The sequence below is a fragment of the Elephas maximus genome, chromosome 8 (genome assembly GCF_024166365.1).
Source record: "Elephas maximus indicus isolate mEleMax1 chromosome 8, mEleMax1 primary haplotype, whole genome shotgun sequence".
Classification (NCBI taxonomy): Eukaryota; Metazoa; Chordata; class Mammalia; order Proboscidea; family Elephantidae; genus Elephas; species Elephas maximus.
Genome location: NC_064826.1, coordinates 119,149,864 through 119,172,205, shown reverse-complemented (window position 1 = coordinate 119,172,205; position 22,342 = coordinate 119,149,864). Strand labels below are relative to the sequence as shown.

The 22,342-nt window shown below is 48.5% G+C and overlaps 1 protein-coding gene across 2 annotated transcripts in view; it reads left to right on the top strand.

Annotated features, from left to right (window-relative positions):
• The window catches only part of ADCY1 (adenylate cyclase 1), a 258,513-nt gene that overhangs the window by 211,048 nt on the left and 25,123 nt on the right, over positions 1-22,342 (top strand). For both annotated transcript variants that reach the window (XM_049894205.1, XM_049894208.1), the window contains exons 15-19: positions 1,551-1,667; positions 10,557-10,703; positions 11,374-11,472; positions 14,675-14,789; positions 17,043-17,167. In XM_049894205.1, the coding sequence (XP_049750162.1) occupies positions 1,551-1,667; positions 10,557-10,703; positions 11,374-11,472; positions 14,675-14,789; positions 17,043-17,167 (603 nt within the window). The remainder of the gene's footprint in view (positions 1-1,550; positions 1,668-10,556; positions 10,704-11,373; positions 11,473-14,674; positions 14,790-17,042; positions 17,168-22,342) is intronic.

Here is a 22,342-nt window from a genome sequence, read left to right as displayed (position 1 = left end):
CGTCTTTCTGTCTCCTCATCTGCTGACTGTCCACCCTCTTATAAGGAGCAGGATAAAAACAACTGTGGCACTAACTCATCAGCCTTGCTTTCCCAGAAAACATCCAGGAGAATGTGTCTGGGGGCATGAGGCTCAGGCCCTTCCTGGCCTGGTCTCACTGTCCCCTTGTGGCCGCAGCTGTTCTCAAGCCAGCATCCTTGTGGTTGAGGCTGAGAGACGCCTCAGAAGAAAGGCCTGATGATTTACTTGTGAAAACTCAGCCATTGAGAACGCTATGGAGTGCAGTTTTGCTCTGACACACAGGGAGTCTCCATGAGTTGGAGTCGACTCCACAGGAAACTGGTGGTTTCTGTCTGTCTTTAGTAATCTCAGCTTCTTGCTTTCGTATGTGAAACCTAGCAGTGTGTAATTGGCCATTTCATCAGTAATAATAATAATACAGAAGTAGGTTACCCTTGCTGAGGCTTCTAGGCAGCACACCCTTCCCCAACCCTATGAATGGTGCCTCTAAAACTGGTTGTTTTGTGCCTGGTTACAATGAGAACACTGAAGCACAGAGGCTGCATATTCCTCTTGTGTCCCCAGCCCCTATGTGGCAGAGCTGGGACATAGGCCGGGGCGTCATTGCACTGTTTTTATTGCTGCCGAGCTTGGTGCTTGGTTCATGCTGAAACACATTCCGAGCTCTCCCCCAGGCTCAGCACAGCAGCATCCAGGCCACGTTCCTTGTCTGGGTTGGGCCTATGCCACGTGCTAAGGCAGGAGCACTAACATACAGTAAACACGGAAGCTCCTGCCTCTGAGCACTTGTGCCCAGCCAGCTGCTGCAGTCAGCACTTGTCCATAGCCTCTTGGGCCCTCAGGGTGTCTGAGGAGGTAGGGGTCATCCCTGCTTGGTTTATTAATCTCTGCGTGACCATACAGCCACCATGCTGCCATGCCGGGCCTGCAGCCTCCACTCCTGCCTCTGCATGGCTGCCACCCCAGCCTGGCAGCCCCCCGAACCTCCTCACCCTGATGCTGAGAGTCAGCCCTCTGCTGACCTCCTTTGGGCCTGCATCTGCCCTCTCCAAAGCCCTCTTGCCTTTCCACTCATCTGCTGTCCCAGAGAGAAGTGAGCTCCTAGCAGAGGAGGAAGAGGGTATTCTGGAGGAAATGAAGTGCCTTAGGGAGGTGTCCAGCCCACCTAACTTCCAGCATGTGGGGGAAGGCAGAGGACAGCCCCAGCTGCCCCGAGGGGTGGCCTGGCCTGGGTAGCAGGGAACGCACCTCCAAGAAAGAGGTGTGGGGCAGACCCTGAGGATGGTGGTGAAGCGCTTGTCTGTGCTTTGAGAGTTCCACTGGTCGGGGTGGTGTCTTGTCTAAAAATCCATGGGCCTTTTGGCCCCTGTTGCTTGATTTCAGTGCTCTGTCTGGCGAGGGGAGAGAGAGCAGCCTGGCATGGACTGTCCTGCCCTTGGAGTTGAGTTTGAAGGGTCTGGATGAAGCGGGGTGGGGGGTCGGCAGATGAGGCTTCTGTGGGACTAACCAAGGGTCATGTTCCATCTCAGGCAGAAGAGGAGCGTGATGACATGGAGAAGGTCAAACTGGACAACAAGAGGATCCTCTTCAACCTCTTACCAGCCCATGTGGCCCAGCACTTCCTCATGTCGAATCCCAGAAACATGGTGAGCTCTGGTCCCAGCCCTTGCCTGCAAGAGCAGGAGTACCCCAAAGTGCTCATTAGCTGGGAGATGGCAGAGCTGCAGTGGAGGGCCAACATACACTTACTCTCACGCCATTTCCCTCGGCCACAAATTGCAATGCTGGCTGCCTCTCTGAACCCTCAGTTGCCCCCGGTTGAGTGCGTCCCCAACCCCTCCTTGCCCGCTTTGCCAGTCCAGAAGGACAGGGCTGGGCTGGGTGAGGAAGACACTCCCAGGAGGTAAGGTTGGCAGAACTGTGGAATTCCTTTCATCACATGGGACAGAAAGTGGCATTCATCATCCCCTGAGAGAGGAAATGGGCTTTGAGAAACCACAGCCATGTGGGGAGAAAAACCACTTTATTTCAAAGCCTGAAAATGTTGATTGGAGTTACTCTTCTTTGTAGATAATTTTCAGAAAAAGTGTGCCTTAAACAATAGAATTGCCAGACTGTGGAGTGATTTGCTTGCATATCGGTTTAAAACCAAAAAACCAAACCCAGTGCCGTCGAGTTGATTCTGACTCATAGCAACCCTATAGGAAAGAGTAGAACTGCCCCATACAGTTTCCAAGGAGCGCTTGACAGATTTGAACTGCCGACCCTTTGGTTAGCAGCCGTAGCACTTAACCACTATACCACCAGGGTGTCTGCACATCGGTTTAAGCATATGTGTATTCATTTTCATCTCCTGGTGGTTGGTATAGTAGCCTTCAATTGCTGCGATGAAGACCTGTGACTACACTATAGCACAAAGATGCTTAAAAATGATGATTCAGAGGGAGAGCCAAGATGGCAGAATAGACAGACGCTTCTGTCAAGCCCTCTTTACAACAAAGACCCCCAAAAAACAAGTGAAACGAGTATATTTGTGACAAGCTGGGAGCCCTGAGCATCAAAGGCAAGCTTAGGCAATGAACTGAGGGGCAGGAGGAGGAAGAGGCCATTGAGAAGCGGAGAGGAGTTACCAGACCTGAATCGCGGGAAGCCCTCAGGCACCATTCCCAGAGCAGCGGCGGTGGCAACGGACTAGTACTAGCATTTGGCTGCAGTTTCCTCAGGGAGAAGCAGCCAGCCACACAGCCCACTCACACCTCCGGAACCTGAGGAGAAGGGCGCTCTCGGCAAAAACTAAGTACTTGCCTATATTTTACCGCACCCCCCTCCCACCCCCAAGCCGGCTTCAGCAGCTGAATCCCTAGGCCTGAGATAGACCCTGGTGATCACCTAGAGCCGTCCTCCCAGCCTTAGGGAACGAAAAAATTTGCAACTGGGGGGAAAAGATAATTTGCCAGCTCCATTAACTGCGGGAGCTCAGGACAGAAGCGGCACCTGTCCAGGCATAAACTGTCCATGGACCTTGTGCATCTTTCCCTTCTGCATGGACCTGTGTGGGCCTATTTCAGGAGAATAGGCCATTTTTGGCAAACTCCAACCATTTCAGCTGCGCGGTGGAGAGGTAGGTGTTTGACGTTTGACATTGCTTTGCCCCTTAAACAAGGTCCTCACCTACCCACAGCAGGGACCTAAGGGCTGTTAGCTCTACTCAGGTCACCCAGCCACACGTGACAGGGGTCCAAAGATAACTGGTATCTCCCAGTCCTTACAACAAAAACTTTGGGTGCCCATGGTCCCTCTGCAGAACCCACCCACCAGCACGCTCTAGAGAACAGAAATGCGTTTTCCTCAGAGACACTTGGGGGTCGATTCTCAGCCCCCTGCCTTGTTCAGAGCGTGAGCCCCTGCTGCAATCAGGTTCCAGTATATACACCAATCACCCCTACCCCTCTAAGACTGTAGGACAGAGCCTGTACCACACACTTGATATCAGCTCCCTGGAAGCCTGCGCTGAATTCTTACAAGAAAACTGAATGGACTCCTAGACTGATATACCTGATAACAGCTCTAGCCAGCTGGGGACAGTATACCAGAGCTCTAGCCAGCTGGGGACAGTATACCAGAGCTCCAAAGGTGAAAATAATCAAGCTAGCTCACTCAAGCAACCCATAGGGGTATACCAAAACAAAACAAAGCAAGCAGCTACGACACAGTAAGCAAGCATAAACTAATATGATCACTTATAGATTGCTCGGAGAACACAGTCGATATCAAGTCACATAAAGAAACAGGCCATGATCACCTCAACAGGCTCTCAAAACAAAGAATCCAGGGATCTTTTAGATGAAAGTGCATTCCTGGAATTACCAGATGCAGAATACAAAAGTTTAGTATACAGAACTCTTCAAGACATCAGGAAGGAAATAAGGCAATACACAGAACAAGCCAAAGAGCACACAGATAAAGCAACTGAAGAAATTAGAAAGATTATTCAGAAACATAATGAAAAGTTTGCTAAGCTGGAAAAATCCATAGACAGACAGCATTCAGAAATTCAGAAGATTAACAAGAAAATTACAGAATTAGATAACTCAATAGAAAGTCAGAGGAGCAGAATTGAGCAAGTAGAAGCTAGAATTTCTGAACTCGAAGATAAATCACTTGGCACTAATATATTTGAAGAAAAATCAGATAAAAGAATTTTAAAAAATGAAGAAACCTTAAGAATCATGTGGTACTCTATCAAGAGAAATAATCTGCGAGTGATTGGGGTACCAGAACAGGGAGGGATAACAGAAAATACAGAGAAAATTGTTGAAGATTTGCTGGCAGAAAACTTCCCTGATACTGTGAAAGATGAGAAGGTATCTATCCAAGATGCCCATCGAATTCCACATAAGGTAGATCTTAAAAGAAAGTGACCAAGACATATTATAATCAAGCTTGCCAAAACCAAAGATAAAGAGACAATTATAAGAGCAGCGAGGTATAAAAGAAAAGTCGCCTACAAAGGAGAGCCAATGAGAATAAGCTTGGACTACTCAGCAGAAACCATGCAGGCAAGAGGGCAATGAGATGACATATTTAAAAAATTGAAGGAAAAAATTGCCTGCCAAGAATCATATATCCACCAAAACTGTCTCTTAAATGTGAAGGTGAAATTAAGACATTTCCAGATAAACACAACTTGAAAGAATTTGTAAAAAACCAAACCAAAACTACAAGAAATACTAAAGGGAGTTCTTTGGTTAGAAAATCAATAATATCAGGTATCAACCCAAGACTAGAACACTGGGCAGAGCAACCAGAAGTCAAACCAGACAGAGAAATCCAAAAAAACAAAGCAAGATTTAAAAAAAGAAAAAAAAAACCCAACACAGGGTAACGGCAATGTTATTATATAAAAGAAGACAACATTAAAATAATGCAGAGGGACTAAGAAATGTAATCATACATCTTCCATATGGAGAGGAAGATACAGCGGTACAAAGAAATAAAAGTTAGTTTTAAGCTTTGAAAAATAGGGGTAAGTAATAAGGTAACCACAAAGGAGACAAACTATCCTACTCATCAAAATAAAATACCAGGGAAAAATACAGACTCAGCAGAAACAAAATCAACAGCAACAAATATGAGGAAAGGACAGTGTATAAAGAAAATCTACTTAGCAATAAAATCAAGTGGGAAAAAGAAACTGTCAACACACAAAAAAAGACATCAAAATGATAGTACTAAATTCATACCTATCCATAATTACCCTGAATGTAAATGGACTAAATGCACCAATAAAGAGACAGAGAGTGGCAGAATGGATTAAAAAAACAAGATCCATTTATATGCTGCCTAGAAGAGACACACCTTAGACTTAGAGACACAAACAAACTAAAACTCAAAATATATATATATATATATCAAGCAAAAAACAATCAAAAAAGAGCAAGAGTGGCAATATTAATTTCTGACAAAATAGACTTTAAAGTTAAATGCTTCAGAAAGGATAAGCAAGGACGCTCTATAATGATTAAAGGCACAATACACCAAGAAGATATAAGCATATTAAATATTTATGCACCCAGTGACAGGGCTGCAAGATACATAAAACAAACTCTATCAGCATTGAAAAGTGAGATAGACACCTCCACAATAATAGTAGGAGACTTCAACACACTACTTTTCGGTGAAAGACAGGACATCCAGAAAGAAGCTCAGTAAAGACACGGCAGATCTAAATGCCACAATCAACCAACTTGACCTCGTAGACATATGCAGAATACTCCAACCAACAGCAACCAAGTATACTTTCTTTTCTAGTGCACATGGTACATTCCCTAGAATAGACCACATATTAGGTCATAAAGCAAGCCTTAGCAGAATCCAAAACATTGAAATATTACAAAGCATCTTCTCTGACCATAAACCAAAACCAAACGCAGTGCCATCGAGTCGATTTCTGACTCACAGCAACCCTATAGGACAGAGTAGAACTGCCCCATAGAGTTTCCAAGGAGCGCCTGGCGGATTTGAACTGCCGACCCTTAGGTTAGCAGCTGTAGCACTTAACCACTACGCCACCAGGGTTTCCTCTCTCCTTAATGTCTTCTATAATCCAGTCTTTTTTGAACATGGTATTGTTCAGTTTCCAAGTGTTTGATTTCTTTTCCTGCTATTGATTTCCACTTTTATGGCCTTATGGTCTCTGACCATAAGAACTATCCCTACAACTTGAACGAATAGAAAGAGAGCAACAAAAGAATCCCACAGGCACCAGAAGAAAACAAATAATAAAAATTAGAGCTGAACTAAATGAAATAGAAAACAGAAAAACAATTCAAAGAATTAACAAGACCAAAAGCTGGTTTTCTTAAAAACTCAACAAAATTGATAAACCATTGGCCAAACTGACAAAAGGAAAACAGGAGAGGAAGCAAATAACCCGAATAAGAAATGAGATGGCGATATTACAACAGACCCAACTGAAATTAAAAGAATCATATCAGAACCGAGAAAACTCAGTTACTATGAAAAACTATACTCAAACAAATTTGAAAACCTAGAAGAAATGGATGAATTCCTAGAAACATACTACCTACCTAAACTGACACACACAGAGATGGAACAACTAAATAGAACCATAACAAAAGAAGAGATTGAAAAGGTAATCAAAAAATCTCCCAACAAAAAAAAAGCCCTGGTCCGGACGGCTTCACTGCAGAGTTCTACCAAACTTTCAGAGAAGAGTTAACACCACTACTACTAAAGGTATTTCAGAGGATAGAAAAGGAGGGAATACTACCAAACTCATTCTATGAAGCCACCATATCCCTGATACCAAAACCAGGTAAAGACACCACAAGAAAAGAAAATTATAGACCTATATCCCTCATGAATGTAGATGCAAAAATCCTCAACAAAATTCTAGCCAATAGAACTCAACATCATATCAAAAAAATAATTCACCATGACCAAGTGCGATTCATATCAGGTATGCAGGGATGGTTCAACATTAGAAAAACAATTAATGTAATCCACCACATAAATAAAACAAAAGAGAAGAATCACATGATTTTATCAATTGATGCAGAAAAGGCATTTGACAAAGTCCAACACTCATTCATGATAAAAACTCTCAGCAAAATAGGAATAGAAGGAAAATTTCTCAACATAATAAAGGGCATTTATACAAAGCCAACAGCCAGCATCACCCTAAATGGAGAGAGCCTGAAAACATCCCCATTGAGATCAGGAACTAGACAAGGATGCCCTTTATCACCACTCTTGTTCAACATTGTGCTGGAAGTCCTAGCGAGAGCAATTAAGCTAGATAAATAAAGGGCATCCAGATTGGCAAGGAAGAAGTAAAAGTATCTGTATTTGCAGATGACTTGATCTTATACACAGAAAACCCTAAGGAATCCTCCAGAAAACTACTGAAACTAATAGAAGAGTTCAGCAGAGTATCAGGGTACAAGATAAACATACAAAAATCACTTGGATTCCTCTACACCAACAAAAAGAACGTCGAAGAGGAAATCACCAAATCAATGTCATTGACAGTAGCCCCCAAGAAGACAAAATACTTAGGAATAAATCTTACCAGACATGTAAAAGACTTATACAAAGAAAACTACAGTACACTTCTGAGAGAAACCAAGAGACTTATATAAGTGGAAGAACATACCTTGCTCATGGATAGGAAGACTTACCGTTGTAAAAATGTCTATTCTACCAAAAGCTATCTATACATTTAATGCAATTCTGATCCAAATCCCAAGAACATTCTTTAATGAGATGGAGAAACAAATCACCAATTTCATATGGAAGGGAAAGAGGCCCTGGATAAATAAGGCATTACTGAAAAAGAAGAACAAAGTGGGAGGCCTTACTTTACCTGATTTTAGAACCTATTATACCACCACAGTAGTCAAAACAGCCTGGTACTTGTAGAACAACAGATACGTAGACCAATGGAACAGAATTGAGAATCCAGACATAAATCCATCCACATATGAGCAGTTGATAATTTGACAAAGGCCCCAAAACATTTAAATGGGGAAAAGACAGTCTTTTTAACAAATGGTGCTGGCATAACTGGATATCCATCTGCAAAAAAAAGAAACAAGACCCATACCTCACTCCGTGCACAAAAACTAACTCAAAATGGATCAAAGACCTAAATATAAAATCTAAGACGATAAAGATCATGGAAGAAAAAACAGGGACAACTTTAGGAGCCCTAATACATGGCATAAACAGTATAGAAAACATAAAGAACGTAGAAGAAAAACTAGATAACTGGGAGCGCCTAAAAATCAAACACTTAAATGCTCATCCAAACACTTCACCAAAAGAGTAAAAAGACTACCTACAGACTGGGAAAAAGTTTTTAGCTATGACATTTCTAATCAGCACCTGATCTCTAAAATTTACATGATACTGCAAAAACTCAACTGCAGAAAACCAAATAACCCAATTTAAAAATGGGCAAAAGATATTAATAGACACTTCACTAAAGAAGACATTCAGGTAGCTAACAGATTATATGAGGAAATGTTCACGATCATTAGCCATTAGAGAAATGAAGATCAAAACTAAAACGAGATTTCATCTCACTCCAACAAGTCTGGCATTAATCCAAAAAACACAATGGAGAGGCTGTGGAGAGATTGTAATACTTCTACACTGCTGGTGGGAATGTCAAATGGTACAGCCACTTCGGAAATAGATTTGGCGCTTCCTTAAAAAGTTAGAAATAGAACTACCATACGATCCAGCAATCCCGCTCCTTGGAATATATCCTAGAGAAATAAGAGCCTTTACATGAACAGATACATGCACACCCATGTTTATTGCAACACTGTTTACAACCAAGGTGCCCATTAACAGATGAATGGATAAATAAATTATGGTATATTCACACAATGGAATACTACGTACGCATCGATAAAGAACAGTGAGGAATCTGAAACATTTCACAACATGGAGGAACCTGGAAGGCATTATGCTGAGTGAAATTAGTCAGTTGCAAAAGGACAAATATTGTATAAGACCACTCTTATAAGAACTTGAGAAATAGCTTAAACTGAGAAGAAAACATTCTTTTGTGGTTATGAGAGGGGGGAGGGAGGGTGGGAGAGGGGTATTCACTAATTAGATAGTAGATAAGAACTACTTTAGGTGAAGGGAAAGACAGCACACAATACAGGGGACGTCAGCACAATTGGACTAAACCAAAAGCAAAGAAGTTACCTGAATTAACTGAATGCTTTGAAGGCCAGCGTAGGAGGGGCAGGGGTCTGGGGACCATGGTTTCAGGGGACATCTAAGTCAATTGGCATAATAAAATCTATTAAGAAAACATTCTGCATCCCACTTTGAAGAGTGGCATCTGGGGTCTTAAATGCTAGCAAGCAGCCATCTAAGATGCATCAGTTGCTCTCAACCTACCTGCATCAAAGGAGAATGAAGAATAACCAAGGACACAAGGTGATTATGAGCCCAAGAGACAGAAAGGGCCACATGAACCAGCAACTATATCATCCTGAGACCAGAAGAACTAAATGGTGCCTGGCTACAACCGATGACTGCCCTGACAGGGAACACAACAGAGAACCCCTGAGGGAGCAGAAGAGTAGTGGGATGCAGACCCCAAATTCTCAAAAGACCAGACTTAATGGTCTGACTGAGACTGGAAGGACCCCGGTGGTCATGGCCCCCAGACCTTCTGTTGGCCCAGGACAGGAAGCATTCCCAAAGCCAACTCTTCAGACATGGATTGGACTGGACAATGGGTTGGAGGGTGATGCTGGTGAGGAGTGAGCTTCTTGGATCAGGTGGACACTTGAGACTATGTTGGCATCTCCTGCCTGGAGGGACGATGAGAGGGTGGAGGGGGTTAGAAGCTAGCGAAAAGGACACGAAAAGAGGGAGTGGAAGGAGCGAGCAGGTTGTGTCATTAGGGAGGGAGTAATTGGGAGTGTGTAGCAAGGTGTATATGGGTTTTTGTGTGAGAGACTGACTTGATTTTTAAACTTTCACTTAAAGCACAATAAAAATTATTTTAAAAAAAAGGATTCAAAAGCAAAAAGATTTAGATCCTCTTTTAGGTACTAAAGACTCAAGTGAAATCCCAAAGTTCAGGTTGCTTTGACCTTAACTGTTTCTCAGCCTCAATATTTAATTCAGCTGTGCTTCAGAAGAGCACATCGCTTTTCTGAAATCACTTCTCTCCCCACTGTCACTTGCCTGCCTCACTAAGCAGTAGCCAGACTTTGTGGTCACATCTGAGTTGAGTCCCATACTTGTTGGCTCTGTAGCCTGGAGCAAGTTGTAGAGCCTCTCTGAGCCCTTTCCTTACTATAAAATGGGACTGTAACACCCCCTGCAGTAACGTGAGATAGTGCCAGTGAGAGAGCATGGTGAAGGGTCCCGTGCCCTGCAACTCGGTGACAAGTGGTGCCACCCCAGCCCTCCGTTGCCGAGCTGGCTCTCATGCGTGCGGATGCTGACGGTGCTTACTCTTTGTTTGGCTTCTCCAGGACCTCTATTACCAGTCATACTCACAAGTGGGTGTCATGTTCGCTTCCATCCCCAACTTCAATGACTTCTACATTGAGCTGGATGGCAACAACATGGGGGTGGAGTGTCTGCGCCTCCTGAACGAGATTATCGCCGACTTTGATGAGGTAATGTTCACGTTCCTTTGTCGTAAACCTCCATGCTTCCGAGTGGCCTGTCTGTTGGTGCTGTGTAGGTTAAGTAGGTGTTCCTTTACCTAATGAAATCTTGTACTTGTCTAGCAATACCTTACACGCTGTCTAGGTGGGATTGGGAGGAAAATACATCCCAGGGAAGTCCACCCTCTGCCCTGAGATTCCACATTACCTGTGACAGATGAGAAAAAGCAGTGCGTAATTTGCCTTAGGATGTGGGAGGGAGACACCAGGCACTGAGCTCACGGCTGGGTGCCGATTTCCCTCTCAGTGATCCCACCTGGGCTAGGGACTGTCCTGGGGCCCCAACTATGGGTAGGTGGCCAGGCATTTCCCGGGCCCTCCCATGGGGTGCCGCGGGCTTTGTCAGCCCTGGCTACAGGCGTGGCAGCTGCAGATTTTCCCTGAAGGATCCTGAGTGCAGCTGTGAAAGGCAGGGCTGCCTCCTTGCTTCCTCTTTCAAACCCCCCAGACCTATGTATTTCCGTTCAGTCCCTAAACTCATCCAGTATCCCAAAACAGAGGAGGAAGATTGCTTTTCAGGATGTGCTTGTCCCTCTGTTGTTGCTCATAGTGGCTGAGAACTGTGGTGACTTGTCTAAAATGTTATGTAATGTTGAACAGTTTTATGTTTTAAACAAAGCTCATGGAGAAAGACTTTTATAAGGACCTAGAGAAGATAAAGACCATCGGGAGCACGTACATGGCGGCTGTGGGGCTGGCACCCACGGCGGGGGCCAAGGTAAGTGTGTACAAGTGCCTGGATGGTTAGTCCCTTATCCCCCACAAGCTGCCCTGTGACAGTGAGGACCCTTTACCCCACCTCTCCCTGGGCCTGGGCCTGGGCCTGCACCCTGGATCGGGTTAGGGGGGCCACTTGCAGACTGTTCCTCCAGGGGACTCTCTCCAGATAGCCTCCTATTTAAATGAAGCCCAGGGGAAGGTCATAGGGAGCTTCCTTGAGCCCCTGCCCCCAATCCCCAGTCAAGGCTCTTCGCTATTCATATGTCAAGTGTCCTTCCGGCATGACCAGTCTGAGTTCAGTACTGTGTGGGTTTCTGTAGTGTACCCCCTACCCGGCAGTTTGGTTGGGTGAGGAGGGCAGAGGAGGACAACAGGGAGCACCACAGAGGTACCTGAGAGCATCTGTCTCCAGTCACACTGACTGCTAGCCCCCGGCCCTGCCCCTGCACTCCCCCAGCGGCCTTCATCCTTTGCACACGGTTGCCAGCCTAGGCACTGCTTGCAACAGCACAGCACCTGGCTCCTGGCAGCTCTGGGGTTGGCCCTGGGAGCAGGCGAGCTGTGCGGACGGTGGCCTCCCTCCCAGAGGGGAGTCATGTCTCTTCCAGCCTCTTTCATGCCGGTCATGGAGTAGTAAGATCCCCTTAACAAATCCTGAGTGGGTGTGTTCCGTGTAGGGCTTTGCTGTATGAGACAAATGGGAAGGGAACAAGCATTGCCTGCCTCTCGCGGGGCTTTACGCTCCAGGTCCAGTTCCAGCTAGCTCTGGGTGAAACGCTGCATCTGCCCTTCCTCAAATGACAGCTTATCCTCATACCTGGCTTCCAAGTGACACCAGGCCATCTACCATGTGCAGTGTAGATTATGGGCTCTGGGACAGACGGATACCCCACCCCAAAGGTGGGGGGCTGTGTGCATGTTTGGAGGGAGTGTGCAAACCCTGAGAGTCCCGAAAATGTGCCAGGTGAGAGCCTCCTGGAGGGGTGTGACATGGTTCATGGAGCCATCCCGTGAGGCTCAGTGCAGGTCCAGGAGGCAGGAGGGGTGGGCGGGGCCTGGTAGCAGTCCAGGCCCAGGGCCCAGCCATCATCAGGCTCCAGGTCCCAGCACAGCTGCAGCAAAGCCTGCAGGGACCTGAAGATTACTGCAATAGCAATTGGTCGCCTATAACAAACTGTAACAGGGCCGCTGTAACAGACTGCCACAGACTGGGGAACTAAAACAATAGATGTTCGCTCTCTCACAGTTCTAGAGGCCAGGAGTCCAAATTCAGGATGTCAGTAGGGCCATACTCCAAAGGCTCTAGGGGAGAATCCCCCACTGCCTCTTCAGCTTCCGGTGGCCCCAGGCAGTCCTGAGCTTGTGACAGCATCACTGTAGTCTCTGCCTTGTCTTTATGTGGCCTCCTCTCTGTGTGCCTCTTCCCCTTTTCTGGTGAGGACATCAGTCATAAGGAGTTTAGGGCCACCTTAGTGACCTCACCGTGCATAACAGATTACACATGCAATGACCACGAGTCGGTGGTCCCCCAGGAGACCTCATGCAGACAACAGGACCACCCTGGAGCAGTGAATTCATAGGAGTCACCAGGACAAGGCCATTCATTGGTTCGTCCTGAGGCGCCAGAGGAGAAAGGATCTTCCAGTGAATTTTCCTTAAGAAGCATGTTGTGGTTAGCTTTGAGGAAAAGGAAAGGGGAAAAGCACAGGTAGTGTCCTGGAGCAAAGGGCCATGTGGTTTAGGACCGTGCTCTCATGCATGACCGTGGGGAGTGTCTACCGTCCTCATGCCCCATCCGCGTGGGCCAGAGGGAGCAGAGTAGAGCCATGCCTGGCCACAGAGGCAAGATAGCCTCTGCACCGCAAACAGCCAGGACTGGGCGCTGGCTTCGCAGGCAGGTGCTGTGCATTCCCCAGCTTGCTCTATTCTGATACTGGAGGCAGAAGTGTGAATGAAGGCGAAATTAGCATTTCTCATGCAGCTGAGCTCATATGCAGGGCTATAGGATGCCCTGTGCCTGCCCCGCATGCACTTTCTCTCATGGTCTCCCTCACTCTGGGTGCAGGTAACACTGGCTCCCAGTGGGGATGTCACCGTGAAAACAAGAAGAGAAGAAGGAAATACCCCTAGCCCTGGTCAGCCTGAACCACTGCAGGCCCTGTGTGAAGGGAGGCTGGTCTGTGCTACTCCCAATCTGCAGTGGCCCAGGGGAGGGTGGCCAGCCAGACTGAGCAAGGAGGGGGATCTGTCGCTCAGGCCAGGGCAGAGATGCCAGCACTGCCTGGAAGGTGAAGGGCCCTGACTGAAGTCTTGGTGGGTTTTCTGTAACCTGGCCATTCACATCCACGTGCACAGTTATAACCACATTTTCAGCCTTAGTCCAGAGTCTACCACACTGTCGCTGCCCCCTGCCCTCACTGTTCCTTCCCAGATCCTTCTTGCTCTCTCCTGCAGCCTTAGCAAGGGAGAAGCCCTGGGGGTGGCGTGGACACAGGGCTCACAGTGGAGCAGGCCCCCTCCTAGGGTGGCGCTCAGAACATGGTCACCCTCTACCGCCCCCAGCCCCTATGTGTGGCTGGGCTCCTGTTTCAGATATGGGACAGGCAGAGAAGTGCTTATTGGGCTCTGTCTCAGCCCCTACCCCATGCCCACCCCCAGCAACCCCTAAAGCATCTCCCAGAGAGAGCGCTTCCTGAGTCCCGTATAAGAAACTGGCTGAAAATGCTTTCGTTCCTGACTTTGAGGACTTGTAAAACTTCCCTGGAGAAGAAAAACTAGAAAACCTTGACATTATTTTTAAAAGGAAAACTCTCTAGGTGTGACCCTTCAGAAGGACTTTTAATGCCTCCTCCCCCCAGTAAAGACAGATCTCAGCATGAGGGCTGCTCTTCCCGGATGTTCCCTACCCCCTGTGTGTGTTCCCACTATGCACGCCTGGAGCAGGGTTTGAGCCTGCTTGTCCGCTCTTCTGTCTGCCCTGGCTGCTCCACTGCGCCCCGAAGAGGGGCCCTGCGTAAGGTGGCGAGGGCCGCCCTCAGAGTGAGTCCAGCTCTGCCCCTTCTGTAGCTCCCTACCTGTAGAGTGGGTGTATAATGCACTCTGGGACTTCCCGGGGGATGGTAAGAAGCCATCCCCAGTGGATGAAAACCGCCCAGGGCCAGTCTAGCCCAAATCTCATAACCCCATTTGCTCCCACCCAGGCTGAGAAGTCCATCACCTCCCACCTTAGTGTACTTGCGGACTTTGCCATCGAGATGTTTGACGTACTGGATGAAATCAACTATCAGTCATACAATGACTTTGTCCTCCGTGTGGGTAAGATATGGCTCTAACCTATTCCGTGTCCTCTCTGCACCTCCAGGTCGTAGCTTACAGGCTCCTGGTAGGTCCCCCAGGAGCAGGGCAAGACAGGGTTCCTGGCCCCACAGAAGGGCGGTGCCCATCAGAAAGTGTGGACATAGCAACAGGGCCACAGAACCTCAGACTGGCCTATAAAACCCAGCGTGTAAGCGAAGATCCTTCAGCACCGTGAGACGCGTTAGAAATCTCCAGGTTGTCTCAGACACTTCAGATGCACCCCTGATTCCACCTTGGCTGGAGGAAAATGGTCCTTTCCCTGTCTGCAGGCACAGGCAACCCTGGCGCTGAGGTGATGGGGTGGCCTGGAGGAGGCCTAGCAGCGGGAGGGGTAGCTGTGTGGACTCAGGTCACGGTGTGTGTCTTCCCCGGGCTCTCTTCCCTCCCTGCAGAATAAGGGGGGAAACTATCCGATGTTCAAGTTCCTTTCTAGGTTTTACAAAATTTTATCTGTAGTTTATCAAACTTTATAAATTCACTTTTTTTCTAGAATGCAGAAAGTTTACCAGAAAAATCCCTGCTAGTCTAAGATGTAATTAAACTAGAGGTTAAGTGTTACTTCTTCCCTGTTTTAGAATTCGAACACCTCGTGGCCTTAAAAGGACACAAAACACCGAGAGGCGTGTTAGAGAGCTCAGGCTGGTAGAAGTTGATCCATTCCAGAGTGTTTAGAGTTCTCACGTCCTCAGGCCTGCTCCTGGCCCTGACCTGCCTTCGGCCTGTGTGACTCCTCTTTGGAGGGTGATGCCACCTGGCGACAGTGCCTGCAGTGCCCCACTTCCAGCACCGAGCTGCCCCCAGCAGATGAATTGACGTGACTAGAGAAGACCCAGCAGGGCCTCAGCCAAAGTAATCCAGTACCAGTTGCAGTGGAGTTGACTCCGACTCATGGTGACCCCATGTGTGTCAGAGTAGAACTGTGCCCCACGGGGTTTTCAGTGGCTGATTATTTGAAAGTTCCTTCCAGGGTACCTCTTGATAGACTCAAACCTCTAAACTTTCAGTTATCAGCCAGGTGCGTTAACCGTTTGCACCGCCCAGGGCCTACTTTCGGGGGAAAGTAGGATCCTTGAACACTCTTCCACCAAGGAGCCCAGGAGGTGCAGGACACGGGGTGGAGGGGCGTGCCCTGGACGAGGATCCCTCCCAGCCCTTCCAGCAGAAGGCGGGCTGGCTCTGACTCAGCCTTGTCCCTGTGGGGCTGGTGTCTGGTTGGCAGAGCCAGAAACTTTCCTACCAGTCTCAGAAGAGGGCCCCTTGGAGTTTCTCTGTGGTCTCTGACCCTCCACCTGCCCTGGTGGGCCAAGCACTACCCACTCACCCTGATGGCCATGTCCAGTACTCCCCACATTCTGCACCACCCAGCACTGTAGTGCCCAGACTTCCACGGGAGTTACAAAGCCAGTGACCAAAACATTGTTAAAAGGCCACTGACCACCCTCGTAAGAATAAATGCATAAGCGAGAATGGGAGCGTTGACGGGCGTGAGCTCAGGCAAGAACAGCTCAGCTGCAGAGGAGCTACCGGCGCATTGTAGTCACAGCCTCAGAGACAGTCCACGTGTAATACAGTCCTGTACGTTATGGGTTTTATTATCCCCATTTTAAAACTAGGGAAATTGAGACCCAGAGAGGTTAACACTTTGCTGAAGGTCTCACAAGTGGTGAGTGTAACCCAAGTGTTCCTGGATCACCGTGATCCTGTATGGCTCTGGAGCTGCCCTGTCTACATAAAGAGAGGAGGACACAACATCCTAAACTACTGTGACCAGTTCTGTTCCCTGCCCTAAAAGAGATGTGACTGAAGAATTGGCAGCCCCCATTTCTTCTGTAAATGGGAAGATGCATTTGCACATTGGATGACCAGACTTCTTAGAGGCTCCAGGCGCAGGACTCAGCACCAGCACTGAGTGGAGGAGCTCCAGAAGACAAGCCCTGTCTCAGGATTAGGAATATTCTCCAGCAGTCAGCGTGCCCCACAGTGGCCTGGGCGGCATCGGGAGGAAGCAAGGTGCAGCTCCCCATGGTGCTGTGCAGATCCTTGCTTTAGGAAGGAGGGCTGGATGAGATGGCCCTGGGATTCCAGGACCTTGGAAGAGTAGCCTCCTCCCCTGGGGAACAGCGTCCAGGTCCAGGACCAGGTGCACTGGGCTTGCAGGCTGTGGCACTCCTGCGTTCCCTGCTAACACCACCCTGCTGCTGTTGTTTGCAGGCATTAATGTCGGCCCCGTGGTGGCTGGGGTGATCGGAGCCCGGAGGCCTCAGTACGACATCTGGGGCAACACGGTCAACGTGGCCAGCCGCATGGACAGCACCGGGGTCCAGGGCAAGATTCAGGTCAGTTCAACCAGACACCCCTAAGGCAGAGGTGCCCATTTCACAGATGAAACTGATGCACAAGAGGTAAAATGGCATGCCCAACGTCATGAGGCCAGTGAGCAGTAGGGCAGAATTGAAGCTGTGGTCCAGCTCCAGAGCAGGTGCTGTCCACTACGTCTTACCGCCCACTTGTGCTTGGGTGACTTTTAGTTGTATCTTACTGGGTCTGCTGTGGGGGCATGGTAGGATCCTGACAGGTGTATCTTACTGTTTGATCATGCGGTATAATTTCTGTGGTCCTGGGGCTGGCCTGTGAGTGATACATGGGTGTTGGTGGTTGTCGGCCGTGCTCCTGGGCCAGCCCATAGGTGACCACTTGTGCATTTGTTGGTCTGGGGCCAGCCTGTAGGTGACTGCATGTGTGTTGGTGAACAGTGTATGTAACAGGGTCATGACTCCTCCCCTCACCCCTATGCATTCCCAGCAACCCCTGCCCAGCTACCATAGGGGTGTGGGGATGGGCTTTCTCCACAGTTTTCATTGTGCTCTGAAGGTGGAGAGGGTGGTGGACAGGTTTGAGCCTGGGGCCATGGCCCTGTGCCTGCTGAGGCCTGTCCCCAAGGAGGGACATGGGCAGGGAGAGCAGAACTGCACTTATCTGTGAGAGGTCATTGCTTATTCTAAAAGAACGACTTAAAAAGATGGGTTGAGTGGAAAAGGGGCCGAAGCTGTAGGCCCACCTTGGTCTGCCTGTGTGCCCAGACCAAGATCCATTTCTCTGCTCTCAAGTCCCTGGTTAATGGGACACAAGTAAAGGTCTTCTCCAAGACTTCCAGGCTGTGTAAGGCTCCAGGGAGAGAAGACCTGGGACAGGACATCATTTCCAAACAGAGCTGAGGGCGCTCTGCCTGCCTTTGACCTGTGCACTGCCATTCCTTGACCTGAAGCTGTTTCTTTCTTTTCACTGAGGTTCTCTACAAGATGACCCAGGGCTACTTTCCACCTCCTTCCCAGCATTACTTACATGCACCAGCCTCCCTGAAATCCCAAAGCTCACCCCTCTGTCTGCCTTGGTGCCTGCAGGTTCCTCTGCCAAGAACTCGCTATTCACCTGCCCTCTTATTATCCCAGTTCATTCTGCAAAAAGCTCAACATACAGCCCTGGTCTCAGAGACACACCCGAGGTCCCAGTGCTTCCCTGTCCTGCAGCAACGCATACCTCCCATTACAGTGATGCCCCCCATTGTCACAGGGCCTGTCTCCACCACACCCCCTATTACAATGATGCCCCCCACAGTCACAGGCCCTGTCTCCACTATACCCCTGATTACAGTGAGATCACCCTGTGTCACAGGGCCTGTCCCCACCACACCCCTGATTACAGTGAGACCGCCTGCTGTCACAGGACCCGTCCCTGCCACATCCTTATTACAGTGAGGTTACCCACTGTCACAGGGCCCATCCCCACCACACCCCCGATTACACTGAGGCTGCCCACTGTCACATGGCCTGTCCCCGATCTGCCCCCAATTACACTGAGGCCACCTACTGTCACAAGGCCTATCCCCACCACATCCTCAATGACCAGTGCAACTGCCCCGCTGTCACAGCACCTTTCCGTGCCATGTCCTCGATGACTAGTGAGGCTGCCTGCTGTCATAGGCTCTGTCTCCTTTATGCCTGATGTCTGCAGTTGTGGCATGCTGGCTTCTGGAGTCCTTCTTCCTGCTCCTGAGCAGTCTCACATCTCCTCTTGTACCCTGTGCGGCCCATCTTCCTGTGTCTGTACCAGCATACTGTGTTGAAGGGCAGGTGTTGGGGTGTATACCCAATTCCAGGGCCTTCTGGACAGTTGGTGGGTTGCAGGCTTCTGGCCATAGTGCCCTCTGAAAGCTCTGGAAGCTGTCTGGGAGTTTGGGAGGCACTGACCTCTGTTCCTACCAGTAGAGGGAACATGGATGAGGCTCTCAGCATGTCCATGAACCTGTGAAGCTGACACCAGTACCTGATGGCCACTGTGACAGATCTCTATGTTCAGCCCTGCTGTACCCTGTCTGGGAACTGCAGGTGTCTCAGGACTTGGGGAGAAGGTGCCCTGCTCCCCAGGCGCGTGGCCTTTCAGGTGTGTGACTGTGGGCTGGCCTCTGAGCAGGAGGGCTGGCTTACTCACCATGTGGCTGGTAATATCAAGGGTTATCTGATGACCTGATTCCCAGTGTGAGCTTCTATTGTGCTGTGTCTTTTAGGCACTTGACCATCGACTTGAGCACAAGGTCTCAGTCCTTCTGCAGACCCTGTTTCCACATGTATGTCCTTCCCCACTGTTTGAATAAGGCTGTTTAGGAGTGCAGTGACCTGCCCAGGTCTGGGACAAGGCCCAGCTGGACAGAGCCCACGTCTCCTGCCCGGTCACGCCATCTCCACCCACCAGGCCTTCACTGAACACTGACTTGGGAGCTCTGTTTGGCCTCTTGAATTCAGCAGTTTAAGAAAAACCCATTGCCATTGAATCAATTCCAAATCATAGCAACCCTCTAGAACAGAGTAGAACTGCCCCATAGGGTTTCCAAGAAGTGGTTGGTGGATTTGAACTGTGGACCTTTTGGCTAGTAGCCATGCTCTTAACCACAGCACTACCAGGGCTCCAGTTTAACCAAAAGGCAGACCAAAATCTTCCTGGCGCTTTATGAAGAGTGGAATGACTATGCCAGGAGTCCCCTCAAGAGCAGAGGAGCAGGTCGTTCTGCTGGGAACCTAGAAAGGCACTGCCACATAGTGTCTCCTCATATTTCTGCGTTCATTTCTTTTTTTTTTTGTTGTGGCAAATACATATGTAACAAAACATTGCCATTTCCATATTTTTTTACAATGCAATGCCATTAATTATGTTTATGTTCAACCATCACCATTGTCTATTTCCAAATTTTCCCTCCACCCACAACAGAAGCTCAGTGTCCCCTAAGCAGTGAGCACCCCTTTACCTCCACCTCCCCACCGCCCCCCCCGCCCACCTCTGGTAACCACTAATAAACTTTAGTCACTATACTCTTCCCTATTCTAGATATTTCCTATAGGTAGGCTCATGCAGTATTTGTCCTTTTGTGACTGACTTATTTCACTCAGCATATTGCTTTCAAGGTTCATCTGTGTCATAGTGTGTACCAGAACTTCTTTCTCTTTGTATCTGAGACATGCATACAGTGCATTACTCCGCCACTCTCTTAGGATGGTCAGAGCCCTGCACTGCTCTCCAGCCTCCCCCAAGGCTGATCGTCCTCAAGGGGACCTTCTCCAGCCTTGCTCTGCACAGCTCCACTGCTGAACTTCTATTTCTGAACTCAGACCTGACCAGCTTGCTCCCTGCTCAGAACCCTGACCTCTCCTCCCCACTTTTGTGCATGCAGGGCCTGTGAGCCTGCCTGGGGCCTTCTTCACATGCTGCTATCACCCAGTGGAGTCTGGCAGTGGCCCCTGATCAGGCCACAGGCACCCCTATTACTCTGCTGGGCTCTTGCATGGCCTGTCTCCACCAGACTGGAACACCCTAGTTTGTCCACCCCTCCCTAGGCCCAGCTCCAACATGCCTGGGGCAGAGCAGGCATTGCACCAACCAGCCAGCTCCCAAGCCACCCGAGCTTGCAATACTCTCCAGGCTCCAGGGTGCTTGCACAGATGTCCCCTCAGCCACATGCCTCGTGGGGGGCAGGGAGTCTCTGCTACTTCCCCTGGCTCCATGCCACCTCCTCTGCTTTCATAGGGACTCCTGGTGTGACCACCTGCAAGCCTGGTGCTGAGTCCTTGGCCCTTCTCCTGTCTCTGAGTTGGCTCTCACTGAGTCAGTCCTCCTCAGCCTTCTCCTAGAATTCCTGGCCCAGCTCCCTCCCCGGGCCTGCCACTGTCATCTCACACATGCCTGTTCTTCTCCACTGTTTGAATAAGGCCCCACAGCAGAGACCTACGGTGAGAACCACAGACCACAGGGAGGGAGCACACGGTCATCTGGGCAGCCTGAGTGTCCAGGGGTCTAAACAGACACAGAAGCCCCCTCCCCACCTGCACACAGGCCAGGCTCTGCAGGATGGACCGAGTGCTGGCAGCAGTGCAGCAGTGCCAGCAGCTTCCTCTCTGCATCTCTGTGCAGTTATTCAGATATTGTATTACCTTTTCGTTCTCACAAAATAAGACAACAGCAGTGAAATGCAAGGCCTCACCCAAATGGTAAGGCTCCCCAATTTTTGAATGCACAACTCTGGAGCTCAGGAGGTTGAGGAAAGTCCAATCTTGCTGGCTTTGAACTGAAGAATTGTAGGTTCAATTGTGAAAAAAAAAACCAAACCCATTGCCATCAAGTCAATTCTGACTCATAGCGACCCTATGGGTCAGAGTAGAACTGCCCCATAAGGTTTCCAAGGAGCACCTGGTAGGTTCAAACTGCCAACCTTTTGGTTAGCAGCCATAGCTCCTAACCACCGCACCACCAGGGTTTCCCAATTGTGAAAGAGAAGAGCAAAATCTTACTGTACTATATTACGTAATTTTGTGCCTAAGAGGCAACATTAGAGAGATGACTTTTTTTTTTGGCTTTTGGAGAAGGGTACCTCCCCTTTACGGCCTGTCCATCTATTGCTCAAGTTACACACATGCATTTGGGACACAATAAGTTCCTGTTGGAGCCCTGATGGCACAGTGGGTAAGAGCTCAGGCTGCTAACCGAAAGGTAGCCTGTTCGAATCTACTAGTTGGCTCCTTGGAAACTGTATGGGACAGTTCTGCTCTGTCCTATATGTAGGGTTGGTGTGAGTTGGAATCAACACAACAGCAACAGATTTTTGTTTGTTTTGTTTTTAAGTTCCTGCTGGAGAACTGGGTGTAGTTGGAGACCCAGGCAGCTCTAGTCCCCAGGGTCCCCTAGATAAAAAATATTTGGTGGCTAAAGGATCAGCAGCCTTTGGGGCCGTCATCCAGGAAAGCACCCTGAAGAATTTCAGCACGATCTGTTTTTTCTTAAACCATTCAACTCTTTTTTTTTTTTTGGTAATATTTTACTGTGTTTTTGGTGAAAGTTTACATAGCAAATTAGGTTCCCGTATAACTGTTTCTGTACATACATATTGTTCAGTTATATTTTTCACAATATATTAACATTCTCATTATTGTTCCGTTTCCATTAATCTAACTTCCCTGCATCCCACT